Consider the following 27,068-nt stretch of genomic DNA (forward strand, 5'->3'; position numbering starts at 1 on the left):
CATGGCTTCCCTTCCTGCTCAGAGTAAAAGCCAGAGTCCTTCAAAGCCATAAATAATCTGCTCTGCCCCGCCCCCTACCGTTCTGATTTATTTTCTATGACACTCACCCTTGCTCAGATATCCAACTCCAACCACACTGGTCTCCTTGTTGTTCCCTGAACAGTTTAGACATCCTTCTGACTCGGGGCCTTGACACCTGCTGTTCCTTCTGTCTGGAACGTTCTTCCCCTTGATTTTCACTTGGCTCATTCACTCCGTCACTTCCTTGAGGTCTTTTCTGACCATCCTATATAAATAGTATCCCCCCTCCCCATTCCTGTATCTCTTAAGCTTCTTACCCTGCCTTATTTCTCGCCGCAACACACATCACCTGACATATCTTTACTTGATATTTTTTTTGTCTCCCCTAACTAGACCAGAAGCTCCACGAGGACCAGGACTTAGCTTTACTTACTATTTACTCCCCAGTTCACCATCTGCACCTAACGTATATTAGCAGCTCATTAAATCTTAGTGGAATCAATGAATGGGTAAATAAAGGATCTCTGTTCTGATTTCTTGGATGCAGTATTCTATGTTATCTCTCTGAGGATATTAATTGTACCTATTTTAAAATCCTGTTCCAGTTTCTCTATTAACCGTTTTCTCCTATGTAACTTGTTCAGTTTATTGAGTTTGTAATTCTATAATTTCTATCTCATTTTGTGATTGGTTTTCAAATGTTTGGTGATTTTTTTTTTTTTACTGTCAGTCATTTTTGTAATTGAAAACCCTAGCAGATAATTATCTGGTTTTATTTAGATGGCCCACTCTGAACAAATCCAGTTGTCCCTCCATCCTCTGCTCTCTGGACTTCTGGGACTGAATCCTAACAAACACCTGGGCATAGACAAGGAGCTGTCAGCAACTCAGAAGCCCAGAGAGGAGAAGATAGAGGAACAAGAGACACTAAATGATACCAATCACTCAGCTTTGGAAGAGTAAACCTGTCCACACTGGTGACTAAGGAAGAGGCTTATCAATCAATTAGAAACATTCCACTAAGGAAAAACATTCAGATGTGCTTATAGAAGAAAAAATCCTTTTTTATTCCTATATAAGAGATTGTTGTTTCTATTAAAAAAAAATTATTGGCCCTTTCCCGAATGACTGACCTCCTTGGCGGAAATCCATTTTCCAGCCACCTGGGCCAACAGCTTACTTGTGAAATCAAAACTGTACTCGAATGTTCCAACAAAATCCAGAGAGGGGCTGGCATAAGAGAAACAAGACCGCACTACAGTTAGATGAGTAGGCAGTCCTGTAAGAGGCTGAGACTTAACCCTAAATCTCTATCCTCACCAGACTTTAATGTTAACCAACTACTCAAAATCAGTTCCTCTTGGAAGTGTTGGCTGGTGTCCTTTCCCTCAGCTACTCAGATTTAGGCTTGTCACTCTCCTCCTCAGAGCCCCATGCTTCTCTCCTCCACAGCATTCTTCACTGCTCTGCAGAACTAAGAAGAAAGGGCAGCCATCAAAATGCCCCTAGGATAATGCATGCACAGCCTTCCCGAAGCCTGGTGGGAGAGGATGGGTCTGGAGGTCCCAGAAAACAATGTGGAAGGGGCAAGCCTGACAGAAGCCTGCTGCAGAAGAAGAGTGGACAGTCATGGGGAGGTACAGAGTCCTGGGACAGAAGAGTTAATCCACTTCACAATTCCTCTGAAGGCAGAAGATGGCGGCGGAAGGATGACAACCAGACCTGCCACACTGAGCCAGACACTGCATCCCGGGAGAGACCCGGCTCTTGGGGGGGGCATGGAAGAGGGGGGCTCGTGATTCTCTGCCAGGGCAACAGCTGCCCGTGAACTTTGCTAGATCTCCATCTCTCTTGCTTATTTGTCCCCACAGTCCTACCAGAGTGCCAAGGTTCGGCTGAAACCAATAACGAAGCCCTAATGATGATCTGAAATGTCAAGTGCTCCTCTGTGCTAATGGTATGCATCCAGAATAGCTCCCAGATGAGAGAAGACACGCTTCCCTTTGATTTAGAGTTGGAAGGATGACAGAGTGGAGGCAGTTACGATGATGAAAAGAAAGAAAGAAGCCAGGTGACAACTTCCCATCCCACAGAGAAACCAACAATAGGGAATCAACAAATTATGTGTGATGTTGGCATCGTGGCGAAAGCAACAGTGGTACCCCCTCCAGCAACTGCGGGTAGGACACACCACCTGCCATGCCACCCCCAGGCCCTTCACTTATCTTGGATGAAATAAGACCTCCACGTGTGACATTCAGCACTGGGGCTCTTTGGAGAGTAAGGAACCTTGCACGTTGGCCTTCCATCACAATCCTTTTCATCCCATGATGAAAACAAAAATATGCTGCTCCTGGACCACACTGCGCCTGGTCTAAAAATGTCCCACGCCTTCTTAGTCTGTGATTTTCTCATCAGCAGGGGTGTATTCGCTTCCTGTGGCTTCCATCACAGTGCCACAAACCAGGCGGCTTAAAACAGGAACAATTCCTAGTCTTACGGTTCTGGAGGTCAGAAGCCCCAAATCAAGGTGAAACCAGGTTTGTTTCCTTCTGAAAACTCTAAGGGAGAATCTGTCCTGGGCCTCTCTCCCAGCTTCAGGGGCCACAGACATCTAGATGCATCACACAGCATTCTCCTGTGACGTCACACTGCCTCCCCTTGGTGCACATGTGATTCTGTGTCTAAATTTCCCCTTGTTACAAGGTCACCAGTCATATGACCTTTTTTTTAAAGATTTTATTTATTTGAGAGAGAGAGAGAGAGAGCACAAGCAGTGGGGGGAGGGGCAGAAAGAGAGGGAGAGAAACAAGCAGTCTCCTGGCTGAGCAGGGAGCCCAGCTCGGGGCTCAATCCCAGGACCCTGGGATCATGACCTGAGCCGAAGGCAGATGCTTACCTGACTGAGCCACCCAGGTGCCCCTCCAATGACCTCATTTTAATTTGATTCCCTCTATAACGACTGTAGGTCCAATAAGCCACATTCTGAGGTCATGGATGTTAGGACTTCCCACATGTCTTTTTTGGAGGACACAATTCAACCTGTAACAAAGGAGTTGGTCCCTTTTGGCGAAGCTAGAGAAAATGCCATATGGGGCATCCATGACCAAATGGTTTTCTGTATTACTGTGGGGTCCTGTGGAGGTATTTCTGCAAATGCTGATTCAAATTTCATTTAGAAATACATTGAAAAACCCATGAAAACATGCACTGAGATGTGAGGCACATCACTTATGAACACCAGTGAACAGTTTGTGCTTCCAGAATAACAAGTTGGATTTTTTGGTGGGTTTTTTTTTGTTTGTTTTTTTGTCCCATCCCAGGAAAAGAACTCCTTGTGCCACCTCTGTGCATATATTCAAACTTCTTAGTAGGTTAATTATTTACAACAATTGTTGCTTTATACGGGTCTTCTTTGAATTCAAGCCCTGTGCGTGACTGCGTAAATGTATAAGCAGCAATATGAAACTGCATAAATGTTAAAGTACAGGCAAGAAGGTTCCTGGAGCTTAACTGCAAGGGGCCGGGGGGTGCCCCAGCTCAGAGAAAGCTCCCACTTGGCTCTGTGGTTAATCATGGGAGGGAACACATGGAATATTGACAAGAAGGCACTGGGGAGAAAGGATGGCATTTCTATAAAGTTTAGGTGCCCTATTAGTCAAGGTTCCTCAGGCTGCAAATGACAGAAATTTCAATCTAGTTGAAATGAGAAGGGGACTTTTCATCTACTCCACAGTGTGTCTTCTTCTGTTCCTCGCTGTATGATGTCCCTGTGTAATTTCCTGTGTGCTTATGTTGGGGGTACCCCGCATTGGTTCACTCACACACATTCCAACATCCTCTAACCTGCTTCCCTGAACTACAGAAAATGGAAATCTAGAACTACATTTCCCAGATTCCCCTGTGGCTAAGGTTGCCTACTAACCTGGGTTCTTCCTCAATGAGGTAGCCACAGTGTGGGAGGAGACTGGCTCCTTCAGCCAGCTGGCGGCAGAAGCACTTGGTTCTTCAGGATAGCCCTGGGGAAGGTTCTGCATCCAGTCCTCATGTTACAGGTGCTGTCCTGGGTGAAGCAGTCGCTGGATGGTTTCCACTAGCAGTCTTGACTGGTTTCTCCTGGCTACTGTTATTCCTGGCCAGGTAGCCTCCAAACCTAGTGTTCAAGACCTCCTGGAGATTCTGTGAACTATCAGAAATGTCTCCAAAATTTCTTTTAAAGGCCTTTCTCCTTAAAGTGGATTCTGTTGTGTGCTACTGAGAACTTAAGGATACAGCCCGACTCCAACAGATGGTACATACACTGATGAGTCCCAGACCCACCTCTTCAGCCACAGCTTTCTCTGAAAATGAAGACAGAGTTTTGACTGTCTCCCAGACAACCCCTGGACTGACCTACTCTTCCACCACATTCTCTCGGCCGAAACAAATCACAAGCCAGCTCAGATTCAGGGGATGGGAAAACAAACCCTAGTTCTCACTGAGAAAGGCTACCAAGGCATATTGCAAAGAGAGAAAGTAAAGAACCGCAGGTATTTTTTGCCATTAGAGTAGCACAGCTACTCACTAGATATGTGACCTTAAGTAAGTTTTCCTCTCTGGGCCTCATTTCCTCTTCCAAAAAATAGGGGAAATAACACACACCTCACAAATGAGATTTGGAAGTAAGGTACAGTCCTTAGCAGAGGGTTTGGCACACGCTGAGAACTCAATGATCCTTTACTACTTTTATTTTTCATATCTCCCTGCAGTGTTTACCACTGTACCTTTCATGTGGTTACTATAAGCACAGGAAGAATTTTGTTGAACAAATTAACCATGCACCTGGTTTGAATGACCAGCTCGAACAATGGGATTTTAATGGCTCATCATGTTTCTAGAGCTATAGCACAAGTGCACACTTCTCACACTTGGTCACAGGCCCATTTGAAATCATCCTGTTCAAGCCTGATGTAGAGCCCTCTTAAAATATATCCTCCAGCTGTTCAAACACAGTCTGTCCTCTCTGCTTGGATAACGGCAGAAGAACACAATTCATGACCCTCTAAACAAACTGACTGGCTCAGTCTTTCCAAAAGAGAATGTGCAGGAAGCTTGCTAATTAGGACATTTCAGACTCTCATTTCCAAAAGATCAAATGTCATCAAGAGTTATGCTAAGAAATCTTTTGCTACTTGGCTTTGTTTATGTGGTAGATTGATTACACTAATGCGCCATGCTTGATACATCCTTTTGGTGGTGTCATCCCAAACTGACTCTGGGTTAGGTAATTTGACTGGTTTTGGCCAATGGAATAGTAGCAAATTTGATACGAATGTAGACTGGAAAAGTGATCGCTTTTGTCCATTTGTTCTTTTTCTATGGACCCCTGTCACCTGTATGAGAATATTCCAGAGTTAGCCTGCTGAGCGGATATTGGAGAGATGTGGAGGACAGCTGAATCATGCCAGCCAAGGGCATCTTAGACCCACCAGGCCCCAGCGACCACAGATATGGGAGTGAGACCAGTCAAGATCAGCCGTGCCTGCCTGTATTAGCAAAATTACCCAGTCAATGCAGCCTTAAAGAAGTCAATAAAAAGTTATCATTTTAAACCACTTAATTCTGGGATGATTTTTTTTTTTTTTACGTGGCAGTAGTTAACTGATACGAATCCATGCCATGATTTTCATTATCAATCTTATCATGAGCCTTTCTTTGTCTCATACTTTCCAAGGAAACAGAAAGAGATTGTAGGTGCATATCAGTAATCCAAGATAAGAATGTCCATTCTGAAATTAAGTATCCGGGCTACTAAGCTGGCCAAAAACCACTGCGTTTCTTTCAGGTTCACAGGAGTAAGTGAGAACTTGGAAGAGCCAAGTCACCATTAAACTGCTTTAAGGGGCACCTGGGTGGCTTACTCAGTTAAGCGTCTGCCTTCAGCTCAGGTCACTATCCCAGGGTCCTGGGATGGAGCCCTGTGTTGGCCTCCTTGCTAGGCAGGGAGCCTGCTTCTCCCTCTCCCTGCTGCTCCCCCCTGCTTGTGCTCTCTGTCAAATAAATAAATAAAATCTTAAAAATAAATAAATAGTGTCATTTGCAAATATCTTCTCCCATTCTGTGGGTTGCCTCTTTGTTTTGTTGACTATTTCCTTTGCTGTGCAGAAGCTTTTTATCTTGATGAAGTCCCAAAAGTTCATTTTTGCTTTTGTTTCACTAGCCTTTGGAGATGTATCTTGAAAGAAGTTGCTGTGGTCGATGTCGAAGAGGTTACTGCCTATGTTCTCCTCTAGGATTTTGATGGATTCCTGCCTCACATTGACATCTTTCATCCATTTAGAGTTTACCTTTGTGTATGGTATTAGAGAATGGTCGAGTTTCATTCTTCTGTATATAGCTGCCCAATTTTCCCAGCACCATTTATTGAAGAGACTTTTTTCCATTGCATATTTTTTCCTGCTTTGTCGAAGATTATTTGACCATAGAGTTGAGGGTCCATATCTGGGTTCTCTATTCTGTTCCATTGATCTATGTGTCTGTTTTTGTGCCAGTATCATGCTGTCTTGGTGATCACAGCTTTGTAATATAGCTTGAAATCAGGCAACGTGATGCCCCCAGCTTTGTTTTTCTTTTTTAACATTTCCTTGGCGATTCAGGGTCTTTTCTGATTCCATACAAATTTTAGGATTGTTTGTTCTAGCACTTTGAAAAATGTCATTGGAATTTTGATCGGGATGGCGTTGAAGGTATAGATTGCTCTGGGCAGCAGAGACATTTTAACAATGTTTATTCTTCCGATCCATGAGCATGGAATGTTTTTCCATCTTTTTGTGTCTTCTTCAATTTCTTTCATGAGTGTTCCGTAGTTCCTAGAGTACAGATCCTTTACCTCTTTGGTTAGGTTTATTCCAAGGTATCTAAAGGTTTTTGGTGGCTATTGTAAATGGAATCGATTCTCTAATTTCTCTTTCTACAATTGCATTGTTAGTGTATAAGAAAGTAATTGATTTCTGTGCATTGATTTTGTATCCTGCCACATTACTGAATTGCTGTATGAGTTCTAGTAATTTGGGGGTGGAGTCTTTTGGATTTTCCACATAAAGTATCATGTCATCTGCGAAGAGAGAGAGTGTGACTTCTTCTTTGCCACTTTGAATACTTTTTATTTCTTTTTGTTGTCCGATTGCTCTTATTAGGACTTTTAGTACTATGTTGAATAATAGCGGCAAGAGTGGGCATCCTAAAAATTAAAAAGAGAGCTACCCTATGACCCAGCAATTGCACTACTGGGTATTTACCCCCAAAGACACAGATGTAGTGAAAAGAAGGGCCATATGCACCCTAGTGTTCATAGCAGCAATGTCCACAATAGCCAAACTGGAAAGAACCAAGAGGCCCTTCAACAGATGGATGGATAAAGAAGATGTGGTCCATATATACAATGGAATATTACTCAGCCATCAGAAAGGATGAATACCCAACTTTTACATCAACATGGATGGGACTGGAGGAGATTATGCTAAGTGAAATAAGTCAAGCAGAGAAAGTCAATTATCATATGGTTTCACTTATTTGTGGAACATAAGGAATAGCATGGAGGACATTAGGAGAAGGAAGAGAAAATGAAGGGGGAGAAATCGAGGGGGAGACAAACCATGAGAGACTATGGACTCTGAGAAACAAACTAAGGGTTTTAGAGGGGTGGGGGCTGGGCGGATGGGTTAGCCCAGTGATGGGTATGAAGGAGGGCACATATTGCATGGAGCACTGGGTGTTATACAAAAACAGTGAATCATGGAACACTACATCAAAAACTAATGATGTACTGTAGGGTTACTAACATAATAAAAAATAAAATTTAAAACAAACAAACAAATTGCTTTTAAGTGTAATTTACTAAGGAACAAGGGAGTGAAAGAACATGGAATATTAGCTTGAGCTGGCATCAAGGAGAAATGTGGGTTCTACTCCCAGATCTAACATAGGATGGGGATGATGGCACTCAGCAACACCATGCCTCCATTTACCTGGCTGTTCTACCTGGGAATGTTTGAGTTTCACGTGACTAGGAGGCCCCAACATCTCTGCAGAGGAATTACTATTCAAAGCATAAGTGATTTTAGGATTATAATTATATGGCATCCGTTCTGCTCTCTATTATCTGACTAATGGGTGGGAGCCACAGCATTCAAAAGTACCAAGTTACTGATACTAAAAGAAAAGTCTGATATTGAATTCCATTATGGCAGAAAAAAAATATTGGCAATGAAATTACCTTTCTAATTATGTCTCATTCAGACTAACGTTGTTTTACATTTCCTGAGTGCATGCCACCCGGGAAGGAATGCTTTGCCCATAGATAATCCATACAGTTACTAATCTCTAGGTCCATAATTGAGAACTGAATGTCGGCCAGGTTCTCTGTGGCAGCTATTCGGTTAAGCATGAGCAGCCTCCACCTCTTCATTTCTGTGTCTACATCTTCCCAGATTTCCCTTCGCCCACCTGGCTCCCGTGTCTCATGTAGTTCAAACAGCTCTGATGCTAGCCTTCCTTTGTATGTCTCTATGTCCACGGCATCTAGCAAAAAAAGACAGAGATCCTGGTTCCTCTGTGGACACCCACAGGCAAAAAAGAAAAGATTCTCCGTTCCTGAGGGACCAGTTAGAATTTTCATATTCTCTAAACTAAATGTAAATTTCTGGAATAAATAATTTGCTTAGATCTTTCACAACATCCCAGGGGATCTATTTCCAGTTACCTCATGGAGTAGTATTAAATACATACAACTAAATTGAAGTACAAATAATATGCAATAATGCACGAGTAGAGGTCACATTCTCTCCCTCCCTCCCTCTCCCTCCCTGAAGATCTCAGCTGAAATGTTGTGTTCAAAGGGAAAACATTTGAACCCTTATGTAAACTGGGTCCTAATGAATCTTTAGGACAACTACTGAAACTCGTAATTATTTGTTGACTTACATACTCAGAGCTACCCACTACTGACGTACAAAATCCTTGAGGGCAAAGATCATTGTTTTTGTTCTCACCATGGTTCCCCACAGTCTAGCACAGTGCTTGGCACATTATAGATGCTCAATAAATGATGAGAAAATAATAACTAAGATATATTTTGAGGACCAATTATGATTTATTGCAGGGCTTCAAACAAAACGATTCTGAGACTGGAGGAGTTTCATGATCAATGGAAAAGGTAGCATTGGTTCTAAAAGCAGGTTTCTCAATCTCAACACTATTGGCATTGGGGCTGGATAATTCTTTGTCTTGGGGGGGGGCGGCGGCCATCTTGTGCATGGTAGGAAGTTGGGTAACAGGCCCGGCCTTTAGCCACCAGATTCCAGTAGCACCGCCACCCCCGCGCACAAAGCCACACCATCTGTGACCATCAGAAATACCTCCAGATATGGCCAAATGCCTCTGGGTGGGGCAAAAATGGCTCTCCTCCCCTCTTGGTCGAGAACCACTCACCTGAAGGGTAATGGTGGGGCTGGGTATTATTTTTGGAGCCACAGATTTACCAATATAACTACAGAACACCATGAGGAGGCTAGGATATTGAGGGATAAAGAATAAAGATTTTTGAAACCCTGTTCTTAGAACCCTACGCCTTCTAAAAGTCTGAAAGGATAGAGTTTAGCTTTAGGAAAGCATTGCATATTTATTAACGTTGTTAAAAATATTTTGAGTTAGGAGTGCCGTTGTATGTCTGAAGCCAGGTGTTAATCTGCTTCTTTCCCCAAATTACACCCCCCTTTCCCTCTATTTAATAACCCCTTCAGGAAGCAAATCCTCTGAGGGTCACCAGCTACAAGTAGGAAATCATTTACGCTTGCTTTGTGATGGGCTGGATGGAATGATATTTTAAAAAGTCTATTTTATTAAAGCTTAATACCCAGTTTTCAAAATAGAGATAACAATACTCAGCCTCCTGTCGTTCTCATGGCTGAGAGGAAAAAAGGAGACGACACTGGCAGAAGTGCTTTGTAAACAGTGAAGTGATCTGCAAATATCAGCCACTTCCTTCTCTGGGCTTCCAGGGCCCCCACGCACACCTTCCTCAGTATTTATCACAGGGCACTTCAGTGTCTGATCATCTGCCCCACTATATCTTAGTCCCTCTGGGGCAGGGCCACTCTTCTGTCCCTCTCTGTCCCTAGAGCTCAGTGTGCTGCCAACCCCCACCCTGGGACACAGTACCAAGCGTACTCGTGTGGAGTGCACAGTGGATTTATTATTGCCCCCATCTGCCCAGCATCCTCTCTCCCTCCTTGTGGTGACAATGGTCTAGGTGGGACCATCCCTCAACGTGCACACCCTCCCATGGTCAATGTGGAAAAGGTCCCATTGACCTAAGACATGCTGGTCAGACTCTTCCAAGAATTTGAATCTTGACCAAAGAGACACAAAGAGAGAAAACAGCTGGAGCCAATTTATCCCAACCACAGTATCCTTTTTTTTTTTAAAGATTTTATTTATTTATTTGTCAGAGAGAGAGAGAGAGGACAAGCAGAGAGAATGGCAGACAGAGGGAGAAGCAGGCTCCCCGATGAAGCAAGGAGCCTGATGCGGGACTCGATCCCAGGACCCTGGGATCGTGACCTGAGCCGAAGGTTGACGCTTAACCGACTGAACCGCCCAGGCATCCCATGAGCCACTCAGGCGTCTCAACCATAGTATCCTAAAGCAACTTCTCTTTAATTCCTGACACCTAACTCTTGCCTGTCTTTCCTGAGATGTGGTTCTCCAGCTTTTCCTAAGGTCAACCCTGTTTGCTTCCATCCAATGTTACCCTTGTTATATATTTTTTTAAACTAACATCTTCTTTCATGAAGATAGAAAATTTTTCTTTTTTAAAATTTTTTTTATTTAAGTTCAATTTAGGTAACATATAGCGTACTATTATTTTCAGGGGTAGAACTTAGTGATTCATCAGTTGCATATAACACCCAGTGCTCATTACATCAAGTGCCCTCCTTACTGTCCATCACCCAGTTACCCCATCTCCTCCAGCAACTCTGTTTGTTTCCTACAGTTAAGAGTCTCCTCATGGTTTGCCTCCCTCTCTGTTTTTGTCTTATTTTATTTTTCCTTCCCTTGTTATGTTAATCAGAGCTAGTCTTTGTTGCTGAGGACCAAAAAACCCTACTGGAGTCCTCAGCCCTAACCTTCTTTCCATGATTTTGCTACTATTTCAGATTCCCGCACTATACCATGGACCATCAACAATCAGAGCAGCATAAATTCTAGCATATTATCATTTAAAATGTAGATCACTGAAACAAATACATAGTATCTAAAAATGGGGCATAAAATTTCTGTGGTGTGAAAATAAATTCCCAAGTTTCCCTCTAGCGCCATATGTACGTGTATCCCTGGAAGCTATACCAGTTTGACAGAGACTATTCCGTTCAAACATGACCCATCCTGATGCTCCTTTCCTTCACAGTACAGCAATGGGCAGGAATCCAGTTTTTCCTGAGTCTCAGTTCCAACTCGACCCAGATCTTTGCATGTAAATACTGAAAGCATGAATTTCAGTGTTTCAGAACCTTCCCTAAAATTCTGCCTTATGGGTTTTACAAAGAGGCAGAGGTCTCAGAGGAGGTGACCTTTCATTATTAATGTAAGAAATACCTAGACTCAAGCTTATCAGAGGAACAGCATTGCAATTTTATGTGTCGCCCTCCGTTTGAGCAGGGAAGGGGACTCTCAGGGCTCTGTAACCGATGGGATTGCATCTAAGCCTGGCAATGCCTACAGGTTCAATTTCATTTATTAAAAAACAAACAAACAAACAAACTTTAAAAGATCAAAATCACCATGGCAGAATAGGAAGTGGGCTCACACAAGTTATACAAGAAGCCGCAAGCTTTGGACCTCCTGGTTTCACAGTTTGCATCTGAGAACAGAAAGTAAGCACTGTCTTTCTGAATGCACAGGACGGATGGGTAATGGAGCCCGTGGATTACTGGAGGGGATAAGCTGCGACTCCTTTGAATAATCCCCTTACCAGTGTAGCTTCCTAGTTAGGTGAACTAACCTCTTCAGCATCCATTTCAGTATTTCTTTCTCCTAGGACCCATAAGAGGTAGAAATCTGACAGCATGAATAGACTTACACATATCCCTGGGGTGATTTTCTTCTGTTAAAAACTTTGCCTCTTGGCCCCCGTTCTGTCAGAGTTTCCTCTCTGCTTGACATAATGTAGGGACATTTTGGTTCTTGCTCCCGCATGGGGTCACATTTCAAAAGCCACTACGAAAAACCTGTGCTGGGGGCAATACTGTGAACTTGAGAGCCAAGCACACTTCTGGTGCCTCAGTTTGTGCGATTTCAGGGCAAGATGTCCCCTAGGGCTGTTGACAGGCTGCTGCTCCTGGCATGACCTTGAAGCCAGCTGCAGCTAGAAAGCCCCCGATACCTGCACTTGTCGAGACCACCAGGTCTATGCCCTGAGCACAGTGTTGGCTTCAGAAAGCACATGGAGGGATGGAATGTGCTATAAAAGGGAGAGATCCTCTTCCAGTGTATGGCTGTCATGAATTTGTATCAAACACCTGATTCCCAAGGTCTCCTTCCCAAAACAAGCAGACAAGCCAACCCTCCCTCCCTATTTGTCAGGAGCCTGAGCCCTTTTCCCCTGATGGGGTCTCTGCTCCAGACCACACTTCCCCATTTGAGGCCAGTCCAGAGAGTGACCGTGTCCAGGCAGCTCAAACAGTCAATCTACTCATGTTAAATTGGCCCGATCGTGCCGGAAATTAATCAGAAAGCATCATCAGCCAGCGGAGAGGAGTTTTCTAGACCATTCTAGAAAAGAAAATCACACGACCCAGAGGACCATCACACGGAATCTCGGATCCTGGCAGGAACCCCTTCTGCCTCCCAAACCCGAGGCTTGCCTCCTGCCGGTCACCCCACATCCTGTTGCTGCTCTCCCTCGCGCTTGGCGAGGGGAATATGCAGTTTTGGCAAATAGGCTTTCAAGTTCCCTGAACACAAATAAGAGAAAGAAAGGCAGAAGAGGAAAGGAAAGGAGAGGGGAAGGAAGGGAAAGGAGGCAGGGGAGAAAGGCGTGGGAATGTAGCGAAGGAGGAGGGGATGCTCCAGGTAGGGTGGAGGGAGGAGCAAAAGGAAAGCAAAAGGAAAAGGGAAGAGGAGGGAAGAGCCAAGAAAGGGCGGGCCAGAGGATCAAGCAGATTTCATCTATTTTCCGCCGAACATTTGACTTCTGCCAGGCCGTAGGCACACACTGGCTTAGAGAGGATGGTTGTGCGCTTTATTTTTGTTGTCAATGTCTTGCTTCCTTCCTTCCTAGAGATGGACCTTTGGGAAGAGTGCACTCGGGCCTTGGCCTCACTTAAAACAAGCTCCACCTTCAAATCCAGGCCACGGTCCGGGGAGAAGGGCCTCCTGCCTCCTTGCCCCGCACTCCACACTCCGCCAGGCCCAGGCAGCAGGACACGGGCCCTTCCTCACTGCTGTGGCCGCAGAGGGAGAGCTCACGGGGCATGGAAATTTCTCTGCCTTCTAGCGCCCAGCCTTCCAGGAGAGGACCTTGCTGCCAACAAAGCGATCTTATTGTTTTCCCAAGCATTTGTTCACCCCTTAATAAATAATGATATTAGGTCTTTGGGGGGAAGGAGGAGAGAACTGCCAATAGGAGATTTAATTTGCTGTAATCAACCTCTCTTAGCATGCAGAGTCACACAGGGCAAGTAAAAGAATTAATCTCTACCAGAAAGAACGGCCTCTTCGGTGTTATGAATCTAATCACTCACGAGGCTGAGTCGGCACTTTGGGTTTAGCCAGAGCACTCAGGAACAAAAGCCACAAGATCAGGTTTCCAATGCGGTCTGAATGGTACACGTCATTGAATTTGGGGGCCTGCGGACTACAAGGGGAATGGAGTGCAAACAGAGGAGCCCTGCCTCTTTGAGACACCCCTGAAACGCTCATACAGACATGTAGGGAATTAATAAACAACTGCGGGCCTCTGGACTGCCCATGTGAGCTGTTCCATTCTCCAGAATGCACTTTCACACCTGCCAATCATGTCCGGCACCCCTATTATACTTGGGAGATGTGTTTGCTCTGTGCATACTGTTTTATAATCCTCAGAGGTAGAATTTCATAGCCCAGCAATGCTTTTGCCTTTGACATTCTCCTAAGCAGGATTTATTGCTTCCAAGACAGATGTGACTTGAATCGATTATGCCTTTTAAGCAGCCACTCTCGAAAGTGGCCTCCAGGTTCTCTGGAATACTTTGCGCCTGACTTCATTCAACTCGCAGACTGATGTCAGAGCATTTCATCATAATCTAATGCTATTAAGAGTCCTCTGGGTGTGGAAGTGAGCAGGCTATTACACCAACCAAGTTAAGGGATGTGGTTACTGCTCTAGAGAAGCTTTCGTCCTCCAATACACAAATCTATCACGCATCTATTAATATCACAAAATGCAGCTGAGGGGTAGGAGGCACATAAAAGTTATATTCACATACTGTTGACCTCCCATTTATTGATGAACTTAGAATATGAAATAAGTACATTCATTCATCTTTGCAATGGAGGTAAGAAGCAATGTCAAACCATGAATGGAAAATCACTGAATTTCCAAAAATGCTCAATAAAGAGTCTCCTTAGAAATCACATGTCTCTAGCTATCTCCTTCAAAACTGAAAACCACATATCACCCCTGACTGTACCCCAAAATCTTGGGGGATAAGTTTCGCAACACTAATCTTACTGAGATGCTCTGAGCCTGGGGGCATTAGGTAACATGATTCTAATTGCCTTCAGCTACAGACCTAGAGATAACCACAAACAACGTTCCAAAAAGTTAGTGGTTTGGGGAGAAAAGAAATGAGGGTGGTATTTTTAGACCAAACTAATCACAATTTACCTCATCCTGTATTAGTCTGAAAGACAAGAGGGAAGAGTCTTTGAACAAAAGTAGGCAAAAGAAATGGCAGTCCAGACACCACACACTTCTACCTGACCTTCTGTTTTCTGCCCCCTCAGGAAGAGGACTTAACCACCCTCCTTCTGGAGGTGTGACTTTGGGGAATATCCATCATACCCTGCTCCATTTTATCTGGCATTGTAAGTGAGAAAATTCTAGCAGGCATTGAATGGGGATCAGGAGAGAATGAGGTAATAACACGGTCCTATACAATAACCACATTATATGGGATATTCTAGTCTCATTAGATAAAAAAGGGGAAAATTGTGATCAACACCACGAATAATAAAAATTGTCAAATGAATCCAACATTCAGGGAGGGGAACGTTTTCTTAAGCAATATTGAACATTTCTGAAATCCTATTCTAGACGCTAGTGAAGGAGAGAAAAAAGATGGCTTTTTATTTCCTTAGATTTTACAAACTAGAGTTTACACAATATCTCAGGAGAATCATTAGGCTAGTCCCCTTGGCTGGGGTGTGAGCTATAGGATTGGGTCCAGGCACTGAGGAAAGCTAATCCTTTCAAGAATAATTTGCCCTCTTTTATTTGGTAAATTGTTCTAAATTCCTCCCCCCACCCTTTTATTTTTCCCCTGAGTCTTAAAATTGGCTGTTAGAGCTTCAGAATCTTTTCTTTTTCCACCAGACAGGCTCAGGAAGAAAGGAGAAGTGGAATGGGCTGCTCAGAATAAAGGGGAGAAGGGAGAACACTGAATAAAAATGAAAGGCTTTGCATAATTTGGGTCATCTGAACACAGTGGCTCAAAAACCCCATGGGGCAGCTTCAAGCATTGACAGGTGAGAAATGCACCAAGGCCTTGCCAGGACAGGTCTTACTGGTACCAGATACAGGCTTCAGGATTGATTTAGAAAAACAAAACACAAACCACCACCATGGTTGAAACAAAAGCAAAGAAACCACAGTTCAAAATCTGATACAGAGTGGAACACAGGAAACCAGCCACCATTCTGACCTAAACCGCTATAGATCAGAAAACAAACTCAGGAGGAAAGCTCCGGGGCAAACCAATACAAAATCACCCAAACCAAAGACCATTTTTGGAAACATTTCTAGATACTGACGAGGTAGAAATGACAATAAAGTCTAGTTCAGCTTGGCTTCACTAACATCAAAAACTATCAGTTCTCCTAAAACACCTGGTGTTTGCCTACCAACATATCTGGAGAGACTCACCAACAAAGCCAGAAGGAGTACATGGATTACCTTTAAATATTTCAATAAAATAGTGCACAAGGAAAAACCTTGAAGAAGAATCTCAACAAAAGCGAACAACGAGCTAAATGCCTTCTGTAATTAATTCATTGCGAGCATTAAAAAAAAAAAAAAAAACCCACAACAGTGCTGATTCGCTTACTGGTGGTGCATCAAATGTACCAAAATATTCATTAGCTGCTCAGTGATGCTGTTTGGGATACATATTACTCCACTCCAGAGCCTTCGCCAGCTTTGATGCCTGCCAAGTTTGTATGTAAATGGATTTTTCACTTTTCCAAGGCTAATGAGAGATCTGTTAAATTCTCAGAAACAACACATATATTATTTTTAAGCCCTATTACTTTGACTTAAAACCAAGCTATTTTAATTCTAGATCCCAAATAATTCCTAATCAGAAATCCAAGACCCAGTATATCAGAATGTCCGCTATATGGCTGTTTACCGCAAAGGTGGTTTCCAGGAAGTGTGGTAGTCGAACATTTTTGCACAACTTCTACCAAAAACAACAACACAAAAAAAGATACCATGGACTCTATGTAGAATTTCCTTGTCAATCTCTGTACCTGAGCATCCATTAAGAGGTGCCTCATCAGTATCATGGAACTCTTCAGAGTCTCTTTCTCAGTGGGTAGAAAGGGGTCTTTGTCTTCTTCCAGTGCCTTCGACTTGGTGACAATAAAATGGGATATCTGGTCATTTAGGGTGTGGAGTGACTGCACAGCTACAGAAAAGAGAAAGAAGGAGAGAGTGATCAGAACAGGTGACTTTCAAAGAGAAGTTGACCAGTACTTTTAAAGAGAGAGGTAGGGGGGTGCAGATAAGGTACAACACAGGCAGGTATCGAGAAACCAGTGCATCCACGAAGCTCTTCACTCACGTGTTTAAAAGCTAACAAGTATATATTGAGCACTCTCCAAATACCAAACTTATATGGAGTGTTTGGGGATATAATGGTGAACAAAGGCAGACACAAGGCCTACCCTCATGGAGCGTCCAAGTCCCGTTGAGAAAACTGAAAAGAAACAATTTAGGGAATGCTTCCATGAAGATGACTTTGTGGTAAGTGTGTATAAATTACAGAGATTAGCAGGGCATGAGGGGACAGCCCTCGAGTAGATTTACATTTATGGTAATATACTTGGCTGCTTTACCTCTAAGCAGATGGCCTCCATCATTAAAGTATATGAAGGGACAAAGGCCATGTTTTCCAGCCAATGCCACATGTGTGCTGGGAGGATTATTATTTCTCTATAATTCATGTAGCGCTTGCCATCTGACCTGTTATAAATTTTAAGATTTCACTTATTTATTATGCTTGTTGCCTCTTCCTCTACTTTCTCTACAGTGCACTCAGTAAGAGCAGAGATTTTTTTTTTCATTCTTTGTTTACGGTTATATCCCCAACAATGAGGGCAGGGACTAGCGAATAGGAGGTGCTCAGTAAATATTATTGAATTAATTTCCTTATTTTTCCTTGAATTCAAATTTCTTTCCTTATAGAATTTCTGTAAATTTCAGGTAAATCTATCCTCTTGAACCAAGAATAAGTAAAGCCTAGGCATTCTCAGGAAAACCACTGTACCAACCACAATTCTGAAGATGAAAGTTGTCATCAAAAAACTAGTATACAATAGAATAACTCTGAGCCCTTCTGCTTCTGACTAGGAGGGAGTAAGAGGGTTCAGATTACCCTCTTGCCATAAATAACTAGAAAACTGTTTATCTTCCAAACAAGTATTTTTAGACTTTGAACAACAGACAGCGCAATACTGTGATCCTTTAGAAAAGGGGAGGAAAAAAAAGTTGAGTCCAATCATCACCAGGCATTCTGCAAAAAAGGGATAGCCAGACTTCAGCATAGGAACAGGAACCCAAGGACAGCCCAGTGATCTCACTGAATTGAGAAAACAGAGACTGGGAAGGCTACCTTTGCTACAGTCTGCAAGACAAAGAAGTAAAGAGGAGGGGGCTGCACAGAGATCTCCACAAATCTGCAAAGGGGTCCCTTTGAGTTGTTGGCTGAATATCAATCCTGTGTGTGAGTAGGATGAAACCCTATGTGACCTGGCAAGAAAAAAATTCCAGGAGAGAAGAGTTATAGTCTGGGCAGCCGTAAGCCAAACAATTCCAAGAGATCTCACAGGGCCACAAATTGTTTGCAAGCTCACCAGCTGAAGTGGATGGGCTTTGCTGGAATTCAGGGCATATTCAGTAAAGACTCCAGAAGGATCAGGCTTTAGAAATGAAGCTAAATGATCCATAGAATAAAGTTTACTCTAGGCCTAACCAAAAAGTTTAAAAATAAGCCCTGATCAATCAAACTGATCGGCAAGTAACTGAAATACCTGCCAGGAAAAAAAAAAGGAGCACTTTTGTGTGTAGAAGTATGACAAAATCTAGCACCCAAAAATGCAAAATTCATAATGCTCAGTATTCAGTAAAAAATTACCAGACATGTAAAAAAGCAAGAAAGTGTGACTCATAGCCTGGAGAAAAATCAGTATATAGAAACAGACCTGGGGCGCCTGGGTGGCTCAGTCAGCTGGGCATCTGCCTTCGGCTCAGGTCATGATCCCAGGGTCCTAGGATTGAGTCCCAGGATTGAGTCCCACATCGGGCTCCCTGCTCTGCGGGGAGCCTGCTTCTCCGTCTCCCTCTACCTGCCTCTCTGCCTACTTGTGCTCTCTCTCTCTCTGTCAAATAAATAAATAAAATCTTAAAAAAAAAAAAAAAGAAACAGACCCAGAAATAACAAGTGATAGCATTAGCAAACATGGCTATTAAAACAGCTATTATGGATATGTTTTGCGTGTTCAAAGTTGTGAAATAAAACATGATTATAATGAGGAGAAAAACAGAATATTTAAATCAGAACCAAATGGAGTTTCTAAGAATGAAAAATACAGTATCTGAAATGAAGTTTTTACTAAGTGAGATTAATAGCAGATTAAACAGTGCAGAAGAAAAAACCAGTGAACTTAAAATTATAGTAATAAAACTCTCTAGAATGAACGAACAGAGCCTCTTTGACAATATAAAGCTATCTGCCATACATGCACTTGGAGTCTGGGGGTGGGGTGGGGGCAGGGACAGAAATAATATTTGAAGAAATAATGGAAAGAATGTTTTCCAAATTTGATAAAATTATAAACATACAAATACAAGAATCTCAATAGACCCCAAACAGGACAAACACAAAGAAAATGGCACCAAGACATATTATAATCAAATTGTGTGTGCATGAGCACACACACACACACACACACGCAGTGAGAAAGAGAAAATCTTAAAAGCAGCCCCAAAAAAGGCATATTGCATTCAGAGGGACAAAGGTAAGAATAATGTCAGACTTGTCATAAGAATCTATGCAAGCCAGAAGATAATCTGTGCACCTTTAAAATACCAAAAGAAAAAGACACTTGTCAACCTAGAATGCTATAACCAACAATATCTTTAGTAATGAAGGTAAAATAATGACTTGTTTTAGATAAACAGAAGTTGAAAGAACTCACCACCTCTACAGTAGATTTTCATTAAAAGAAATGTTAAAGGAATTTCTTTAGGCAGAAGGAAAATGGCATTAGAGGGAAACTTTTATTTACAAAAATGTAAAAAAGAATGCTTGAAAGGAGCAATATGTAACATAAAGACATTTTCTTTCTCATCTTTTAATTCTTTTAAATGATAATAGATGGTTGAAGGCAAAACAATAACATATTGTGGGGTTGAGAACATATCTAAAACATACGACAGCACAAAGAACACAAAGAATGAGAATGTTCACAAATACAAAAAGTGTTATATCGTTTGAAGGTGGACTGTGTTGTTAGGTATGCATATTGTAAATCCTACAGTAAGTACTACAAATAATAAATAAATGATGGTTTTGAATTACGGAGAATCAAACTTGGAAAACAGAGCCAATAGGAAACTTGGGGCACAGGTAAGGACAGCAATTGAGCAGGCATCCAAATAACTTACCCAGAGTCAAGGACCAATCTCTGGATGACCCGTGCTACACTTTCCACCACCATCCTGCCTTCCCTCCCCTTCCCTCCCAATACGTGGACATAAGGTTGTTTCCCTAAGTCATTCTGAGGATACCTCAGCTCCCAAGCTCTTTGCTTATAGACACACAGACACAGCTATTCCCCAAACTCCTTACAGCTCTTCTTGGAAAGGAGAAAGTTTACATCCCGCAGTGCCCGGCATATTGTAGGTTCCCAATGAATGTTGGCTGTGGTTATTGTTAGAGATTTATTAGAGATATGAGGAATCTGAAGCTCAGAGAGGTTTACACAACAGAGATGAGACCCAAGGTCATAACTCTCCAATGTATGCTCTCACCATCTTGCGATGATACCTCACTTTGGATCCAGAATAATGTCATTAGAGACAACACCACAAGCAGGGTGTTATACCACCAACACCAGCCAAGTGGGGCACAATAAAAGTAAGGGGAGGGAACACATCTAGACTTTTTTTTTTTTTTTAGCAAATGTGAAACAAGCAGATGGCAGAGTGCCTGGCACACAGTAAACATTTCATGCGCTAAAAATGGCTAGGATTGGAGCACCCTTCTCGGGTGCTTCTTTACCTATATTCCTTGTACCTCTTCTCTCCATCACACGGTTCCTGCACTGATAATAATACTTAGCAGTAGAGGGAATATTATAGCGCACATCTACGGGCGGCTCTATTTGGCAAGCACTGTGCTCGATGTTTGACAGGCACTGCCTCAATTAATCACCACGACAATTCTACTGAAGTAAGTGCTATTATTCTCGCTCCTAGTTTACAAATGAAGGAACTCCGATGAGGTGACTCACCCAAGATTACTACCTAGTGGGTGAGGGAGGCAGGATTCATACCTAGGCAGAGCCTGCGCTCCTAATCCCTACATTATACTCCCCCCTGCCCCCCCCCCGACCCTGCAGACCACTTGCTGCTCCATCCCCCTCCCACTGCTCTTCCTGGGCTAAGGAGCTGCCTGTCTGGTCCCCCATATCCTCCCACGCCATTCTCACCACTTCCCTTAGGACAGCCAAGGGGCTCCCACTGATGTATTTCCACCTGGGGCGCCACACAGAGTAAGCCTCGAAGTCCAGCGGCAGACGGGGCATGGAGCATCACCTGGTAAGCCCTTCTACTTTCCCAGGTGAAGAAATGGGCCAGTAAGATTACCCAGCTCCCCGAAGATGCTGCGGCAGTTTCTGAGTGTTGACTCTGAAGCTGGTCTGCCTGGGTCTCAATGCTATCTGGCCTTCCAACTGTATAAGCTGGGATGAGTTCCTGGACCCCTCTGTGTTCCCATCTGAACTGGGGACAATAACAGGAACTCCTACATAGAGTTATCTGTGAATTAAATGAGACAGTTAGCATAAAGCACATGACATGGTATCTGTCATGTGATAATTATGTACGAAGCTTTAACTATTACGATTATTATTCCACAGTTTATACCTCAAGTCTTCAACTTGCTGATGTTAACTGGTTGCTCTGTTTATGACCGAGGATAATCATTAACTCCTCATTACATAAATCAGCAAAGATGGTCTGAGTGGTTTATTTCTTCACTGCAGGCTGAGACCCATTAACTCAAAAGCCAGCAGGTGCCAAACTCAAATTCTGACACATCCACTTGTGTTAAATATAGCCCCAATAGGCAGATTTTTAGCTATTTAGAGCCCGTCTGCTTTGCACGCCCCACAAGACTGCACCCAATATCTGCTAGCCATAGAAAAGACAAGCCCCGAGCATAGAGACCCTAAGCCGACTGCTACTCTCTGACCCACACAATCCCCACTGTGCTGCTAGGTGACATCACCTAGATGCAGAAGTCCCCCCTAGGATCCCCCTCTCCCCTGGCAGTTCCCTTGCCCTCCTATCTTGCTCTTCAGGTAGGTCACCTGCTGTGAGGGACTTCCTAGCCCCCAAAACTGTCAAAGCCTCACCCAATAAAGCCTGTGTGCGCTACTGCCACCTAATGGTCACATCTTTTTCCTGGATGAGCCCCCACATCCTAGTTACAAATTGTCTAGTGCTTTGTACACAATGAAAACTTAATAACTGCAAGTTGACTGATTGGAAGGAATGACAACAGGGAGGAATATCCTCCCCCTTGCGTCTGTGTGTGGACCTAATTTTCAAGGCAGGTCATCCTGTGTTTTTTGGCTTGTGTAATGGGTACGTTATGTGTGTCTGGTTAGCATCTATTTCCATTGTGTTCTCATAAAAGAAACTGTCTCTCCTTTCCCTGGAACCAAGATCCCCACTTGTAGTTCATGTAGGGCTGGTCCTCTTCTGAGGTCCCAGAGGGAGGCACATAGTCCAGACCTGGCCAATCCAAGCTTTTCATTTCCCTGGCAACAGTGGTCGGCTCAGGAGAAGGCGTGTGACCTAAATGTGGCCAATCAGATTTAATCTCAGGACCATTTGCTATAACTATTAAGAAAGAGGTAGAGTCTCTTCTTCCGTTGTGATTGCTACACTGTTAGAAGTATGGAGCAGCTGGTGGCCTTTGTAGCTATCATTTGAGGAGTGCCCCACTCACCCACCCACCTGAGAATAAAATCACCTGAGGAAAGAGACAATTATCACTGACAAACAGGGAAAGATTCCTGACCGTATTATGACAGCATCGGGATTCAGCCACGGACTTCTCATTTACGTGGGTCAGCAGCTTCCCTTCTTTTCATTAGCCCCTCTGGGTTGAGTTTCTGTCATTTGCAATCAAGAAGTCCCGATTACTATAAAGAAACCTGTACTTTTCTTATTGCAAAAGTTATTTATGTGATTATTTCTTTAATGTCCGCCTTCCTCTGTGGCAGATTAAAATGATCTTAAATTTTATGTTACTCCTCTCATTGAGAGGTAGAGTATAAATCCCCTCCCATGAGTCTGGCTGACTTTAATGACATGGTTCACCATTACTAAGGGGTAGAAGTGACATTCTGGGATTTCTAAGGCTAGGTCACAAGAGGTCTTGCAGCTCCTGTTCATGATTTTGGAACACTTGCTCTGGGAGAAGCTATCTGCCATGTAAGAAGTCGGCCCGTGGTGAGACCACCATGCTTGAAGGAAGCCCACACACATAGACTACATGGAGAAAGAAAGAGATGCCCCGTCAGCCTTAGTTCTTCCAAGCAGCTAGCCAGACCAGGGTCCAGATCTCTGAATAAAGAGGCCACTTTGAATATTCCAATCCTAGAGGAGGCAATGTAGAGAAGAACCAAGGAACCTAGCCATCCACCATAACTGATGCTTTAGACACATAGCCCTGGCCATCTCTACCATTCAAGTCACCCAAGATATGGCCCCCGCCACTCTGGAGTAGGGATGAGCCACTCCTCTACACCATACCCAGATTCCTGGCTCACAAAACTGTGAGCATGGTAGGGTATTGACTTATACCATTCAGTGTGGGGATGGTTTGTTATGCAACAACAGATAACCATAAGACCTTCACGAAGTGTAGGTTCCCAGAGGCCAGCAACACTGTTTACTCAATTCATCACTATATACCATCTGGCACATAGTAGTGCTTGAACAAACAAATATTTGTCCAAAAGAATTAAAAAAAAAAGAAGAAGTGAAAGAAAAAGGCAACTTCACCCCATTCTGTCTCCTCTGCCACCCCATCATGATACCCTAGAATCGGGCATTATGTACACTCTGCTCCATTTGACATATAAAACTCTCAACCAAATAATACTTTTCTTAAAATGTATGATGGATTATAGAATGAAGAGCCATATATATGCTTTCTTACTCTACCTGAGGTTAGGAAATTGAGTCATAAAACCAGTTTACTTTGTCGGTGGCTCGGAATGTGAAATGATGTTAAATTTATTGCACATTATTCTGGTCTACAAATTTGAAGAAACATGTATTTCTATACAAGGCTTATTTATATAAAGTGCTCATTTGAATTTCACTGTACATTAATGAGTATTTATTTAGGTTTCAGATAAGGATGGCACATTCATGGGTTGGTGGAAGAAAAAAATAACGAGTTTCAACATTTTGTGTCATTAGCAAAAATAGAAGGTACACATAAAATTTCTTAATGTTTTCAGAAGAGGAATAACAACTTACCATAACTGTGCCTCTATTTTTATATATCAGATGAAGTATAGAACATGGAATAATAATAATATGACCCTAAACACTCATTTTATGCAGGTGAGTCCAGATGTCACTGAGATGGGCCATTGTACATTTTTATAGGAAAAAAATATACCAAATGAATCATATCATGGGGCACAGCCTCGCCACCAGAAGCTCCATGGATTTTACAATCTTGTCATTTATATGGTCCGTAGATATGAACTAATGATCGAATTTATCCCTACATGTTAAACAACTTTTGCTTTTCGTGCATCTCAAATTCTGTGACATATTTTGTATTAAAATGCTCACAAGTCTTGTTTTACTATGGTCTCATTAAATAAATGAAGCCTAAATAATTCAGGTATTCTTTCCCCCGTTGTTATAATAAAACTCATTCTGCAAGTCAAAAGTTGATGCTAGAGGAGAGGATGTGGAATTGAAACCCTCATACGTCGCCGCTGGGAACATAAAATGGTGCAGCCACTGTGGAAAACCGGCTGGCAGTTTCTCAGTAAGTTAAACTCGGAAAGTTAAGGAATCTCAGCAAGTTAAAGAATTCCCAGGGCACCTGGGCGGCTCAGTCAGTTAGGCGTCTGCCTTTGGCTCAGGTCATGATCCCGGGGTCCTGGAATCAAGCCCCTGCATCGTGCTCCCTGCTCAGCAAGGAGTCTGCTTCTCCCTCTCCCTCTGCCTCTGTTTTCTCTCTCTCGCATATAAATAAATAAAACCCTAAAAAAAAATATTTCCACGTGAACCAGCAATTCTACTCTTAGGTAAATAACCAAAAGAACTGAAAACAGGTGTCCAAGCAAACACTTGCCCATGAATGCTCACACCAGCCAAAGGTGAAAATGACCTACATGCCCATCAGCTGATGAGCAGATACACAAAACATGGTACCCACACAATGGAATATTATTTGTCCATAAAAAGGAATGAAGTTCATGCTCTCGCATGCTACGTGTGTCATACACGCTATAACATGGATGAACCTCAAAAACACAGACTCAGTGAAAGAAGCCACAGAAAGCTACACGTTGAATGATGACGTTTATATGAAATGTCTAGAACAGGCAAATCCAGAGAAAGAGAAAGCAGATTAGCGGTTGCCAGGGACTCCGGGGATGGAGGCCGGAGCGACAGGGTTTTCTTTCGTGGTGACGAAAATATTCTAGTCCTAGGTCGTGGTGAGGGTTACATAACATTGGGAGTGTACTCCACTGAACTGTGCTCTCTTAGGTATATTTTACCACAATTAAAAAAAAAAAAAAGTTGGGCGGCCAGCTGAAGAGCACAGACCTAAAAACAAAACAAAACAAAACAAAAAAAAACCCCTGAAACTAGAACGTGGAAGGACAACAATGTCGATCCCGCATCTGGAGTCTAATGGTGAAACGCAGACAGGATCCCGTATGTTACCTTGGCACCGCTGGAAAAGACCTACTTAACATAACTGGTCAGGTTCAAAGGGAAGCAACAAAATAAATCCTTCGGACCAAGGATTCTCCCTGCTCATAATGAATCTACAACCAAGGTCTTTAAATGGCTCTATTTGCAAGAGACCCAGAGTTATGTCTCGGGTGCTGAGAAATGCATGTGGATTTAGATGCAGCGCGGTGTCACAGTAGAAGTGACAACACAGGCCATGGCAAGAGCGGTGACAATGTGTACAGTGATGTGGAGGAAGCTGGGCAAAGTGGTGACAGATCAGGCTCTGAAGGAGCCCACAGGGCTTGACAGCCGATGGACGACAGGTCCATGCGGAGCTGGGGTGCGTCCCAGAGGGGAGGTGTGGAAGATAAATGGTGACCCAAACCCATGGCCAGGGAGAAGCACAGGGGAGATTCAGCCTGCCTCCCATGGAAGAGGGCATGTCTTTTAAAGAAGCATGGGCTTTGGAGTCAGCTACCCTGAGTTCCAATCTTGCCTCCACCTGTTAACTAGCTGTGCACGCTTGGGGAGGTGACCTCACTTCTCTGGGCCTCTCTTGTCTCATCGCTCACACGGAGATTAAGCCATTTCTGCTTCGGAGTAATGAAGCCTAAAGTCATTAATGCAAATACAGTCTTAGAACCGTGCCTGGCCTAGAGCTCGTGTTCAGGGAAAGTACTCAGCTACCATCACCACAAGTGGTTCGCGGCCCCTGCCTGATTCCCCGGAGCCTGGAGCAGACCTCGTCCTTCCGTGCCCCTCAGAGCCTGTCCTGCCACAGAGGGCGGCTGTCAGGGCTCGGAATCAAGCCCCGTCCGCTCCCACAGCCCTGCGTGTGCCCGTCCACCGTGACACCCTTTTCATTCCCTGCCAGACAACTGTCCAGCTGTCGGAACTGAGGCTGAGACCTCCGGCCTGGAAATGCTGTTTGACTGGACGGCCACAGTCCAGTGTGCAGTCTGGAAGGGGGAAAGGCAGCTAGAGGGGCAGAGAGAGAAGAGCGGGAGAAGAAAATGGTCGGGACCCACAGTCCACCGGAGACCGAGCTGCCTCCTGCCCTCACCCCTGCATGAGAAGTCCCCTCCTCTTCCTCAAGCTCACACTGCTTTCTGCACCAAGAGAACCTACTGACAAAAGTCCCACATCTGATGCTCTTTGTACTGCCCACACCCATTGGCTTCTATTTCTCAAGGCTTCCAGACCGGGTAGGAGCTAGGATACTTCCCTAGGTTGACGTTTTCCATGCCTCGCTCGGAGGAAGGCAGCAGGAACAACAAAGACACCCCGCCCCCCCAACATG

The 27,068-nt window shown here is 43.6% G+C and overlaps 1 protein-coding gene across 5 annotated transcripts in view; it reads right to left on the reverse strand.

Annotated features, from left to right (window-relative positions):
* Positions 1-27,068, reverse strand: part of KAZN (kazrin, periplakin interacting protein) — a 1,052,477-nt gene that overhangs the window by 762,485 nt on the left and 262,924 nt on the right. For all 5 annotated transcript variants that reach the window (XM_032393243.1, XM_032393251.1, XM_032393236.1 and 2 more), the window contains one exon: positions 16,789-16,946. In XM_032393243.1, coding sequence (XP_032249134.1) covers positions 16,789-16,946 — 158 coding nt within the window. Of the gene's footprint in view, positions 1-16,788; positions 16,947-27,068 lie in introns of those variants that run through there.

Source organism: Phoca vitulina, unplaced genomic scaffold (assembly GCF_004348235.1).
Source record: "Phoca vitulina isolate PV1807 unplaced genomic scaffold, GSC_HSeal_1.0 scaffold2, whole genome shotgun sequence".
Lineage (NCBI taxonomy): Eukaryota > Metazoa > Chordata > Mammalia > Carnivora > Phocidae > Phoca > Phoca vitulina.